Source organism: Lucilia sericata, unplaced genomic scaffold, assembly GCF_015586225.1.
Source record: "Lucilia sericata isolate MDLA Ls3-8-SP2 unplaced genomic scaffold, ASM1558622v1 Contig000402F_arrow, whole genome shotgun sequence".
NCBI lineage: Eukaryota > Metazoa > Arthropoda > Insecta > Diptera > Calliphoridae > Lucilia > Lucilia sericata.
Window position 1 is genome coordinate 14,403 of NW_023994420.1, and position 15,280 is coordinate 29,682.

The window sequence follows — 15,280 nt, forward strand, 5'->3', positions numbered from 1 at the left end:
AAAAATGAACTGACTACAAATTGCGCATACTAATTAATTAATTTTTTTTCCTTTATTCCTTTCTTAAATTAATTTATTTTTAAATATTTTAGTATAAAATTTTAAATTATTTCTGTTTGTATTTAATGTTTATCTGGGTATGTGTGCTAAACGTGTAAAAGCGTTAAGAATTTATTTATAATTATGGGATAATTAATTTTATATAACGGAATTCTTTATATTAAGTTTATAAACATAAAGAAATTTTTATATTTTAATTAAAATGCTTTTTTTTTTTGTTTATAAACATGAACTTTTTATAGACAAAATTCTTATAAAAAAAAAGATAAATATTTTTTAAAATTTATCAATTCTAGGAAATTTTTTCTAAGGAAAGAAACAAAGTGTTAACTAAATGAGAATTAAAAGATTTAAAATAGAAAATAAAACTTAGTTTTTCTTAAATTTGCTTAAATGTCATTAAAGGAAAATTTATAAAAAATGTTCAATAATATGTTAAAGTAGTTTAGACCCTTTTCAAAGTAAGTGGACCCATCCCCAAATTTAAAGGCTTTTTCATACTTGCTTTTGTTGATTATCTTACAAACTTTCCCTTTTCAAATAGAGAACTTTACATACCTGAAAAGAAAAAGAAAGAAAACATTAATTATATTATTAAATACACAAGATAATTAATCAACTTTAATTTTTTTAATTTAAACTTAATAATTTTATAAATATGTAAATAATTATGTATACAAAAACCTTAATCAACATGCCTCAAACTTAACAGATATTAAAATGCCCTTAAAAACTAAAAACTAACATAATCTTTAAGAAAAATCCCCTAAGGTAGGCAAACTTTAACTAAACAAACACACAGCCTATAAATATACTACACTTAAGACAGTATTAAACAAGCATTTGCAGTAGAACATACATACATACATAATACATTAACATGTTAAAGAGACAGAGGTTAGGTAGTCGTTAGTTATCCTTAGGTGTGGGCTTCTTTTTTAAATACCTAACTAAGCCATAGTGCAAAAAAAGATTTTAATTATATTTTGTTAGATTAAAAACTTTTATTTGTAACACACTGTTGCTTAAAAATTTTAAAATTACTTCCTTGTTTTTTCATATCTTTCACATTTTAATTAAGATTTCCTTTTTTATTCAAAATATTCCAATTCAATTTTCAAGTTTGTAAAACTCTATTTAAGTTTGTAATTTAAGTCTGTGTCTATTGGCCAAGAAATTCGTTTCAAGTTTATTAAACAAATTTGATTTGTTGTTATATTTAATTCAATTATTTTTGTTTCTGTTTTTACGGAAATATTTGTAAATATATTTTTTTTTGTTATAATAAAGTTTAAAATTAAATTTTTATTAGAAGCAAGAGATAGAGCTGACATGTAAGGTTGTTTAAATAAGGGCAGACTGTTTGGTTTCGTTCCCAAAAACTTCAACTCAAGTTAAAAGTAAGGACTAAGTGTTACTTTAGAATTTATGATAATGCAATACTATAGGAAGTAGTTAGTTACTTAGTTGCTGGAATTTAAGACTATATTTCTTTGGAAAAAGCGATAACACTTATCAATATTTCATTATTATATTTGTTTTAACCCTACTTTAATGAACACAAGTGTAGAAATATAAAGTATAACAGTACGTTACACATATGTGAAAAGCTGTTGTTGTATCCATTTTAAGTACAATTTAATACTAAAATACACATGTACCCACACAACCAAAATAATAACATATAACCTGCAGTTCAGCAATGATTCTACTAACCATTCATGGCTTGAATATCTATCTAGTCTTTATTCGACATTATAACCAGTCTATACTCTATTCTATAGCCTGATCTTTAATCCATAGTCTAGTCTTATGGTCTAGTCTATAGTGTAGTCTATAGCATAGTCTATAGTCTGGTCTATGGTCCAGTCTATAGGCCAGTATATTAGTCTAGACTAATATGTAGTCTAGTTCTTAGTCTAGTCTATAGTCTAGTCTATAGTCTAGTCTATAGTCTAGTCTATAGTCTAGTCTAAGTCTAGTCTATGCTAGTCTAGTCTTCTATAGTCCTAGTCTATAGTCTAGTCTATAGTCTAGTCTATAGTCTAGTTATAGTCTAGTCTAGTATAGTCTATAGTCTAGTAGTCTAGTCTCTAGTCTAGTCTAGTCCTAGTCTATAGTATAGTCTATAGCTAGTCTATAGTCTAGGTCTATAGTCTAGTCTATAGTCTAGTCTATAGTCAAGTCGATAGTCTAGTCTATAGTCTAGTCTATAGTCTAGTCTATAGTATAGTCTATAGTCTAGTCTATAGTCTAGTCTATAGTCTAGTCTATAGTCTATTCTATAGTCTAGTCTATAGTCTAGTCTATAGTCTAGTCTATAGTCTAGTCTATAGTCCAGTCTATAGTCTAGTCTATAGTCTAGTCTATAGTCTAGTCTATAGTCTAGTCTATAGTCTAGTCTATAGTCTAGTCTATAGTCCAGTCTATAGTCTAGTCTATAGTCTAGTCTATAGTCTAGTCTATAGTCTAGTCTATAGTCTAGTCTATAGTCTAGTCTATAGTCTAGTCTATAGTCTAGTCTATAGTCTAGTCTATAGTCTAGTCTACTAGTCTATAGTCTAGTCTATAGTCTAGTCTAGTCTATTCTATAGTCCAGTCTATAGTCCAGTCTATAGTCTAGTCTATAGTCTAGTCTATAGTCTAGTATATAGTCTAGTCTATTGTATAGTCTATTGTATAGTCTAGTCTATAGTCTAGTCTATAGTCTAGTCTATAGTCTCGTCTATAGTCTAGTCTATAGTCCAGTCTATAGTCTAGTCTATAGTCCAGTCTATAGTCTAGTCTATAGTCCAGTCTATAGTCTAGTCTATAGTCTAGTATATAGTCTAGTCTATTATATAGTCTACTGTATAGTCTAGTCTATAATCTAGTCTATAGTCTAGTCTATAGTCCAGTCTATACTCTAGTCTATAGTCTCGTCTATAGTCTAGTCTATAGTCTAGCCTATAGCCTAGTCTATAGTCAAGTCAAAAGTCGATTCTATAGTCTAGTCTATAGCTATAGTCTAATACTATACTATTTACACATTTGGGAGATTACATTCTAAAAGAAAAGAGATACATTGACTCCTTGTGAAACTACTTGGTTCTGCTCACAAGAAGTGGCAGGCAAAATGGCTTTTAGGATTTCATTGTACATTCTTGTACATTGACAATGGTAAAGAATGTTGTTACAAAAAAAAAAAAAAAAAAAAAATCACTCACACACACTTGCACGTACACAACGTCATAACGAGAATCTAGGGAGGAATACAAACAATTTTGTGTGTACCAAAAAAATAACTAAAAAAAAGGGAAAAATGAGAAAGTAAAGGCAAGGAATGAAAAGAAAGTATGTGTATAATAATAACAGCAGCAGTTACATAACACAAAATTGAGGTTATGGTAACGAATACCAAAAAGAATCCTTAAAAAAAGAAAGTAAGAAAACAACTATAACCAAACAGCTAAAAAATAAAGCAAAAATCTAAATGGAAAATGTTTAACACACAAACTTGCATAAGCTAAAAAGCCCCTCAAAAAAGCTAATATGACAATTGTAAATGTATACCATATACGGTAACTTAAGTTTGAATTAAAAATAGTGAAAAACCAACTTAAAGCATACTTTAAGGAGTAATATTAGTTTAAAACTAAGTTACTTATAAATACTTTTGTGTTATTTCCACTTGTAAAGCATACTTTTAGGTTTATTATAAAAAAAACCCTATGCTGTTGGTGGCTTATCCTTGTCTTAAATAAATAAATAAATAAATTTTTTTTCTCCTTTATACATTTGTCTTATACACCTCGTTTAAACTTTAGGCCTGTCTTGTTAATATTATTTCACTCTTAAGATGTAGTTGGCTAATAAATGTCGAAGAAATATTTTATATTTTTTTGCCAAGGTTTAAAAACATGTCAAAGCATGTTTGCTAGAACAGAGAAATAAAAAATAAAATGGCTAAAAATGAAATACAACTAAACATTTTAAGTATTTATTTTATTTCTACCCAAAAAAAAAGTAAATAAAGTATACTTTTAGGAGTTAAGGCAACCTAAAGTAATCAATAAGAGCCTCCTTGGATGTTACATAAACAGAGAGGGAGTTGTTTAAGGATATGACATACACAAGTGTTAGTTGGAAAAAATAACAACAATATATGAACTAAAACTACTAGAAAAATAAATAAATGAAAAACATGTTTATGTCTTAAGTATTAATATTGATGAGGGTTTTAGGCTCTAGCTAAAGAAAATACTCTAAAGAGAAATTATTTTTCTTAGGAATGAAATGAGTTCTTGTAGCAAAAATTAGAAAAATATATAAGAAAAACTAAAATAAATAAGCTTTATGACTTGTTAAATATAGCTAAATATTTACAGGAGAGCAACACACAAATATGTGAAGCCTACTTTGGAGGGTTACAAACAACACAGCAACACTTAACTATTTGAAGTGTACTTTTAGGGGGTTTCTCTGGTATTTCTACTTGTGTTTTTATTTTTCTATTCACGTAGTTTAATTATTTAAACAAAACCAATACGTTTTCAAATACACCAAATACTCAATGTAATTAATTAAATAAAACAAAATCGTTAAATTATAACCTCAATTACGTGTTAGAGATTTTAAAACCAAAATAAAAAAACCCAGGCCGAAAAAGTAACTAAAACGGAGCAAGCAAAACATATTTTTTATTTAGTTTTCACAATCAAACTAAAAATAGATTTTATTTAGTGGAATGGAATTTTCTTTATTTTTTAGCGCAAATATTTTATAATGAAAAACTTTAAAATGTTTACTTTTACAAAAATTAAACAAAATTTCTATTAATAATCTTTTTCTTCACCAAGAAAAATTTTTCTTTCAAGAAAAAAACAGACAACAGAAGTACATATTTTTTAATGTTCAGACGACCTTCACCCAATAGATTAGAGGAATTTTAATGAACTTCACCTTAAAACAAAATATATTTCAAACAATAAAAGAAAAAACCTCTAACAATAATAGATCTTCAACCCCACTTCCCTCCAACAAACGCAAGCACATACAGAGATGGATATCATGATCTGCTAAAATATGCTAAACACTCATGTCTACAACAAGTGTTCTTTTAGTTAAAAATAATTATATGTTCTCATTTCAATAAGACTGAGCTATCTGGCTGAGTGTGTGCGTTACTCTTACCCAGCAAACATAAAGGTTTAAATTTTACAATAGTGTTTAAACCAATACATCATTAAAATTAAGAAGTAGAATACCGACTACACATACTAGATTCTAATTTTGACTAAAAGATGCTGTATAGTCTTGACTATATTCAAGTCTTTAATGAAGCCATTTATCTGGCGAATAGTCTGGGATAGGCTATAGACTATACTAGAATATAATCGATAGACTACACAAAAGTCTCGACCATAGATTAGACTATAAACTGGACTTGAGACTAGGCTATATACAAAACTAAAGACTAGACTATAGACTAGACTATAGACTAGACTATAGACTAGACTATAGACTAGACTATAGACTTGACTATAGACTAGACTATAGACTAGACTATAGACTGGACTATAGACCTGACTATATACTAGACTATAAACTATACTATAGACTAGACTATAGACTAGACTATAGACTAGACTATAGACTATACTATAGACTAGACTATAGACTAGACTATAGACTAGACTATAGACTAGACTATAGACTAGACTATAGGCTAGACTATAGACTAGACTATAGACTAGACTATGACTGACTATAGGACTAGACTATAGACTAGACTATAGACTAGACTATAGACTAGACTATAGCTAGACTATAGACTAGACTATAGACTAGACTATAGACTAGACTATAGCTAGACTATAGACTAGACTATAGACTAGACTATAGACTAGACTATAGACTAGACTATAGACTAGACTATAGACTAGACTATAGACTAGACTATAGACTAGACTATAGACTAACTATAGACTAGACTATAGACTAGACTATAGACCTAGACTATAGACTAGACTATAGACTAGACTATAGACTAGACTATAGACTAGACTATAACTAGACTATAGACTAGACTATATAGACTAGACTATAGACTAGACTATAGACTAGACTATAGACTAGACTATAGACTAGACTATAGACTAGACTATAGACTAGACTATAGACTAGACTATAGACTAGACTATAGACTAGACTATAGACTAGACTATAGACTAGACTATAGACTAGACTATAGACTAGACTATAGACTAGACTATAGACTAGACTATAGACTAGACTATAGACTAGACTATAGACTAGACTATAGACTAGACTATAGACTAGACTATAGACTAGACTATAGACTAGACTATAGACTAGACTATAGACTAGACTATAGACTATAGACTAGACTACTAGACTAGACTATAGACTAGACTATAGACTAGACTATAGACTAGACTATAGACTAGACTATAGACTAGACTATAGACTAGACTATAGACTAGACTATAGACTAGACTATAGACTAGACTATAGACTAGACTATAGACTAGACTATAGACTAGACTATAGACTAGACTATAGACTAGACTATAGACTAGACTATAGACTAGACTAGACTATACTAGACTATAGACTAGACTATAGACTAGACTATAGACTAGACTATAGACTAGACTATAGACTAGACTATACTAGACTATAGACTAGACTATAGACTAGACTATAGACTAGACTATAGACTAGACTATAGACTAGACTATAGACTAGACTATAGACTAGATTATAGACTAGACTATAGACTAGACTATAGACTAGACTATAGACTAGACTATAGACTAGACTATAGACTAGACTATAGACTAGACTATAGACTAGACTATAGACTAGACTATAGACTAGACTATAGACTAGACTATAGACTAGACTATAGACTAGACTATAGACTAGACTATAGACTAGACTATAGACTAGACTATAGACTAGACTATAGACTAGACTATAGACTAGACTATAGACTAGACTATAGACTAGACTATAGACTAGACTATAGACACTATAGACTAGACTATAGACTAGACTATAGACTAGACTATAGACTAGACTATAGACTAGACTATAGACTAGACTATAGACTAGACTATAGACTAGACTATAGACTAGACTATAGACTAGACTAGACCTAGACTAGACTATAGACTAGACTATAGACTAGACTATAGACTAGACTACTATAGACTAGACTATAGACTAGACTAGACTATAGACTAGACTATAGACTAGACTATAGACTAGACTATAGACTAGACCATAGACTAGACTATAGACTAGACTATCGACTAGACTATAGACTAGACTATAGACTAGACTATAGATTAGACTATAGACTAGACTATAGACTAGACTGTAGACTAGACTATAGACTAGACTATAGACTAGACTATAGACTAGACTATAGACTAGACTATAGACTAGACTATAGACTAGACTATAGACTAGACTATAGACTCGACTACAGACTAGACTATAGACTAGGCTATAGACTAGACTAGACTATAGACTAGACTGTAGACTAAACATTTAGGGATGATTTTTCTCAACAGTCCTCCATAGAAAGCAGAAAACGTTTAACATAATGTTTGCTGGGTTATGTCGTATGTATGCTTGTGTGTGTGTCATGTCTACTGCATTATTGTATATTGTTTTCTAGTCGCACATTTTAATGATTAAACATTTAAAAATGTTTATTTTATTAAACGAAAATTTGTTTAAATTATACATTAAAGTGTAAGACATACGAAGACACACACCCGCACCTACAGACGTGCGGATGGACGGACAAGATAATTTTCATTTATACAGCGCCAGTATGTTTTTCATTTGGTGTTAATGAACGCACAAATTGTGTGAAAATTTGGCAGCATAATGTTCTTTTTTTTTTGTAAATTTATTTTTAAAAATTATTTTGCTACTGTATCATCTATTTAGTCTGCTGTAAATATTTACATTCTTTTGTTTTTTATCTTATTATTAGATTTATGGCTTAACATTATGAAATTATTGTGTTTATGTTTTTAAAATAAAATTTCTTTAATTTTAATGTCTAAATATTTGATAAAAAGTCATGTGAGTACATTGTGTGGGATTTTGTAGTCGTTAGCATTGACTTTGAACTCGAAAGAAAAGTGAGAAATTTTTTAAAGATTTTTTTTTAATATTTTAAATTTAAGAGAAATAGTTTTTTTTTTAACAACAATTAACAAATATCTATTTAGTTAATGCAAAATTTTATGCTTGAATGTTTTAGTTTTTATTTTTTAATATTTAACAAAAACTGTCTAACTTTTAATAGGATTTTATATGTCAATTGTGCAAAATCAACAATTTATCGATTTAAATGCATTTTATTTTTTCCATTGACAATTATTTATAAATAAATAAACAAAAGTTATTTTATTAAATTTATAAAAGTATAAATAAAATTACAACAAATATAAAGAGATTATTTTGTTCTTTTCTAACCTAAAATGAATGTTTATATAACCATAACATATACTTAGGCAGTTATTTAATAAAAATTTATTAACATACTTTTGCGCGAAAGTGTGAGTACAAAAAAGTTAGATGACATTTCCTGATTTAGAAATAAAAACAAACAAAAAAATAAACTTTTTGTATTATTTTCTTTTCTACTTTTTATTTAATAGAAAATAACTTTTGTTTCTAACAAATATATAAGAATTTATATCTAAAGTATGTGTAGCATACTTTTAGGCAATATAAGGAAATATCATGAAAACGAAATTTTATTTTTATGTTTTTACATGTAAATATAAAATTTTGTGAAATGAAGCAGAAATATTAGTAATAAAGAAAATATACTTTATATTAATATTATTTGCTTCTCAAAATCTTGGATATGTGTCTTTTTTTTGTCAAAGTTATAGTAAATGTCTAATCACATAAATTAGAATTACTTTTGTAAAGAATAACTTATAATTATTTACTTTTACATATACATATATTTAGCAAAACCGAATTGCTAAATGTTTGCAACTTTTTGACACTTTCAGAAGCTTCCAAATTTATTTTAACACTCTGTCTTATATAAGCCTGATAATCAATGGGGATTAGTTGAAAGGAATTAAGTAAAACTAAGAGCTACGCCACAGATAAGACTATATTGATATTAAACTATAGAATAGACTTTAGTCAAGACTATAAATTAGACTATAGACTAGACTGTGGACTAAATTGTAGACCAGACCATTGACTAAACTATAGACTGGGCTACTGCAATGACTAAAGACTAGATTATAGACTAGACTATAGACTAGACTATGGACAAAATTATAGCTAGACTATGCACTAGACTATAGACAAGACTATATACTAGACTATGGACTAGACTATAGACTAGGTTGTAGACTAGATTATAGACTAGATTATAGACTAGATTATAGACTAGATTATAGTCTAGACTATAGACTAGATTGTGGACTAAACATTAGACTAGACCATAGACTAAACTGTAGACTGGACTATCGAAAAGACTATAGACTAGGCTATAGACTAGACTATATACTGGACTATAGACTAGACTATAGACTAGACTACAGAATAGATTATAGACTAGACTATGGACTAGATAGATATAGACTATAGACTAGACTATGGACTAAACTATAGACTAGACTATAGACTAGGCTATATACTAGATTATAGACTAGACTATAGACTAGACTAGATTATAGACTAGACTATAGACTATAGAATAGACTATAGACTAGACTATAGACTAGACTATAGACTAGACTATAGACTAGACTATAGACTAGACTATAGACTAGACTATAGACTAGACTATAGACTAGACTATAGACTAGACTATAGACTAGACTATAGACTAGACTATAGACTAGACAATAGACTAGACTATAGACTAGACTATAGACTAGACAATAGACTAGACTATAGACTAGACTATAGACTAGACTATAGACTAGACTATAGACTAGACTATAGACTAGACTATAGACTAGACTATAGACTAGACTATAGACAAGACTATAGACTAGACTATAGACTAGACTATAGACTAGACTATAGACTAGACTATAGAATAGACTAGACTATAGACTAGACTATAGACTAGACTATAGACTAGACTATAGACTGGAATATACACTAGACTATATACTAGACTACACTATAGATTACATTAAAGTACATTATAGACTACACTAAAGACTACTCTTTAGACTACACTAAAATTAGAATTTTGCAAAACTTCTTTGCGGAACATTTTTCTCTAAGAAATTACTTTTTTAACAAAAAAATTCATAAAACTTTATTTAACCTTGAGGTAAATTCTATTTTAATCTCTCTTCTACATTGTTACGATCAAGTTACAGTTTTACTTATACATATTGAATAAAAATTAATACATTTCCATAAAAAAACCAATAACTTTTTTTTGTTTCTATTGTTACTAAAACTTATTGTTAAAAGGCTAAACAAAGGACAACTTATTCTTCCTAAGATACAACGAATAAAATACAAAACAATAAACACAGTACAAGTGTGAAGGCAAAAATATAACAAATACATACAAAAATATTGATGATTTCATAAAAAAGGAAATGAATTGTTTTTTTTTCTCGTTTATTTCAAAAACACTTGTTAGAAATTGTTGAACTTGATGATGATGGTGAGGCAAAAGGAAAGACAAAATATTGAAAGTGACTGAAAAGTGACATAAGAGATATAGACAATAACAAATACAAGAGGGAGAACAACAAAAAACCCCATTAATATACAAATAATAACAAAATATATTAAATTTCTAGAAAAACATATTTTAGCTTACAACAGTTTTTATGTTCTTTTTACTTATTTTCATAAGGATTTACACACTTTTATATTACTTATTCATTGAGGCAGGCAAAACCAACAGTCAGACAGACAGACATAGTTATTGAATATTATTAGAAATATTTTTAGGGATTAAGAAGGATATTAGATAGGCTTAGTATGTTTTCTCTTTCAATATACAGCAATGATAAGTTAGAATAAAGGATTTCCAGGAAATTTCTTTAATATTAAAAAACGAATAGTTTATGGCCGTGAGGGTAGTATAACACATGTAAGTTGGACATTTTGCGTAAATATTAAAAAAAGTTATTAAAATTTATTTATTGAAAACTTGTAAGAGTTTTTTTTAATATATTATTAATATTTTCTTTCTTAGTCAAGGTTGCAGATAATGTTTTTTTTAGATTAGTAGTTGTTATAGGGAAAACTTTGGGAATTTTGAAAGCAATAAAGCTCTCTTGCTTTGACATAAGAGAACTCTTTTTTAAACTCTACCGATGTCCAGCTTATATCAGTTATTTACAAAGAACTTTCCCATGAACTTGTCTCAAGATGGCAAGCTTTCACTCTTACCTTAGCTCTCTCATGTATAAAAAACTAAGCCAGTTAGAAAACTTGTCTGTTGCACTCTCTCTATGCCTGGTATAAAGTCGAATGCTTTCATTTGAGAGAGCTTTTAAACTATTTTTACAGAGGGTAACTAGAAAGTAGAGAATTTTGTTTCTAAAAGCTCTCAAATACATAGATATATAAAAACTAATCAAACCCAGTATGAGAAATCTTTTTCATTCTCTGTCAATGACCAAATGCTCTCTCGTGCTCTTGTCAAGAGATAGCATGCTTTCACAAGTGTCTAAACACTCTCATGTTTAAAAAATCAATGCCAGTAAGGAAGCTTATCTGTTGCACTCTCTCTCTATACTTAGTCACGTTAGATTGTACTTTGAAACTAGAAAATACTGAGTTTTGTTTCTAAAAGCTTTCGAAAATACTTGAGCTCTCAAGTTATTGTATAAATAAATAAAAACAGTAAGAGATGGAGTTCTCTCTTTTAATGCCTAGTTTAATGCTGTTATTTGTAAAGTGCTCTCCTATGAACATTCTAAGCTGTCATGCTAATCGAGGATCTCTTGAGTACAAAAACAACACCTATGTATAAGAAAGCTCATCTGTCGTATATGTCTCTACATCTGGTATATATAGACTAGACTATAGAGCAGACTATAGACTCGACTATAGACTAACTATAGACTATACTATAGACTAGACTATAGACTAGACTATAGACTAGACTATAGACTAGACTATAGACTAGACTATAGACTAGACTATAGACTAGACTATAGACTAGACTATGGACTAGACTAATAGACTAGACTATAGACTAGACTATAGACTAGACTATAGACTAGACTATAGACTAGATTATAGACGTGACTATAGACTAGACTATAGACTAGACTATAGAATAGACTATAGACTAGACTATAGAATAGACTAGACTATAGAATAGACTAGACTATAGAATAGACTAGACTATAGAATAGACTAGGACTATAGAATAGACTATAGACTAGACTATAGAATAGACTATAGACTAGACTATAGAATAGACTATAGTAGACTATAGACTAGACTAATAGACTAACTATAGACCTAAACTATAGAACTAGGACTATAGACTAGACTATAGACTAGACTATAGACTAGACTATAGACTAGACTATAGACTAGACTATAGACTAGACTATAGACTAGACTATAGACTAGACTATAGACTAGACTATAGACTAGACTATAGACTAGACTATAGACTAGACTATAGACTAGACTATAGACTAGACTATAGACTAGACTATAGACTAGACTATAGACTAGACTATAGACTAGACTATAGACTAGACTATAGACTAGACTATAGACTAGACTATAGACTAGACTATAGACTAGACTATAGACTAGACTATAGACTAGACTATAGACTAGACTATAGACTAGACTATAGACTAGACTATAGACTAGACTATAGACTAGACTATAGACTAGACTATAGACTAGACTATAGACTAGACTATAGACTAGACTATAGACTAGACTATAGACTAGACTATAGACTAGACTATAGACTAGACTATAGACTAGACTATAGACTAGACTATAGACTAGACTATAGACTAGACTATAGACTAGACTATAGACTAGACTATAGAGACTATAGACTAGACTATAGACTAGACTATAGACTAGACTATAGACTAGACTATAGACTAGACTATAGACTAGACTATAGACTAGACATAGACTAGACTATAGACTAGACTATAGACTAGACTATAGACTAGACTATAGACTAGACTATAGACTAGACTATAGACTAGACTATAGACTAGACTATAGACTAGACTATAGACTAGACTATAGACTAGACTATAGACTAGACTATAGACTAGACTATAGACTAGACTATAGACTAGACTATAGACTAGACTATAGACTAGACTATAGACTAGACTATAGACTAGACTATAGACTAGACTATAGACTAGACTATAGACTAGACTATAGACTAGACTATAGACTAGACTATAGACTAGACTATAGACTAGACTATAGACTAGACTATAGACTAGACTATAGACTAGACTATAGACTAGACTATAGACTAGACTATAGACTAGACTATAGACTAGACTATAGACTAGACTATAGACTAGACTATAGACTAGACTATAGACTAGACTATAGACTAGACTATAGACTAGACTATAGACTAGACTATAGACTAGACTATAGACTAGACTATAGACTAGACTATAGACTAGACTATAGACTAGACTATAGACTAGACTATAGACTAGACTATAGACTAGACTATAGACTAGACTATAGACTAGACTATAGACTAGACTATAGACTAGACTATAGACTAGACTATAGACTACACTAAGACTACACTATAGACTAGACTATAGACTAGACTATAGACTAGACTGTAGACTAGACTATACTAGACTATAGATAGACTATAGACTACACTATACTATACACTATAGACTATATAGACTACACTATAGACTACTATAGACTACACTATAGACAAGACTATAGACTAGACTATAGACTAGACTACAGACTAGACTATAGACTACACTATAGACTACACTATAGACTACACTATAGACTACACTATAGACTACACTATAGACTACACTATAGACTACACTATAGACTACACTATAGACTACACTATAGACTATAGACTAGACTATAGTGACAATACCGATAAGAAAGCTCATCTGTCGCAATCTCTCTATACCTAGTATAAAGTCGAATATCTTCGTTTGAGAGAGTTTTTAAGCTTTCTTAGATATTTTATGAAAGCTTTTCTAGAATAAACTGAGAATGTCGTAAAATCAAAGCTTTTTAATGTAATCAATAGAAGATATTTTGTCCTATAATAGTCCGAAGACTATTCATAATACTAGTCTATAAAAGCTTTCCTTAATAGTACTTTTTTGTAAATCTTTGCAAATATGAAAAATCTTAAAATTTTAAAGTTTGGATTTAGGTATGAGCAATGATCCCTTTCCTGCATTCATGCTTTCACATAGAACAATCAGAGCTTGTTTGACACTCACTGCCGATGCCTGTTTTAATACGTTTAACTTTTACTCTCGAGATTTCGGTTCCTGTTGCTTTAAAAAGCCGATATCTAACTTAAATAATGATTCACTAATATCTGACTGAAAATTTTTTTAATACACTTGTTTATTTTCCATTCCTTAAAAAAAAACAACACCTATTGAAATATTTTGACATTATATCGAAAAATAATTATCTAATATTTGTCAAATAATTAAACAGGTTTAACCTTGAAAAAAATTATTTTTGCAGAAAAAAAATTATCTGCCAAATATTTCACAAAAAAGTCACGATTTCGTTAGAAAAAAAGTACCACAAAAAATAACTTAAAAATGTTTATTATGAAATTAGCAAACAAAATGAAAAGAAAAATTCAAATTTCATTCATGTACATCATGTCCACGTCGTTTATTCCGTCGTTTTTCAGTTTTTTTTTGAGAACTAATAAAATGTGTGACTAAACTAATGGTTGGCTGTGTGCTTTGGTCATTTCATTCATATTTCACCGAAAGAAAGAAAAAAATTCTAAAACAAATGCTCACCACATTCATGTATAGAGGCAAACACAAAAATTTAGAATTCTCGTGTAAAAATAAATCCAGTTGCCTCCTTATCATCCACTACTCTAACCCCCTGTAACTAGTTAGAGAGGGGTGTTACAGTGATGTGTATTTTTTGAGTGTTAATTAAATTTACATTTGTATTTTATAACTAATGCATCTAT

General features: G+C 29.2%; 1 protein-coding gene across 1 annotated transcript in view; it reads right to left on the reverse strand.

Moving 5' to 3' along the window:
- Positions 1-343: 343 nt before the first annotated feature.
- The window catches only part of LOC119604548, a 63,643-nt gene continuing 48,706 nt past the window's right edge, over positions 344-15,280 (reverse strand). The window contains exon 2 of the mRNA XM_037957227.1: positions 344-618. Coding sequence (XP_037813155.1) covers positions 611-618 — 8 coding nt within the window. The 3' untranslated portion in view covers positions 344-610. The remainder of the gene's footprint in view (positions 619-15,280) is intronic.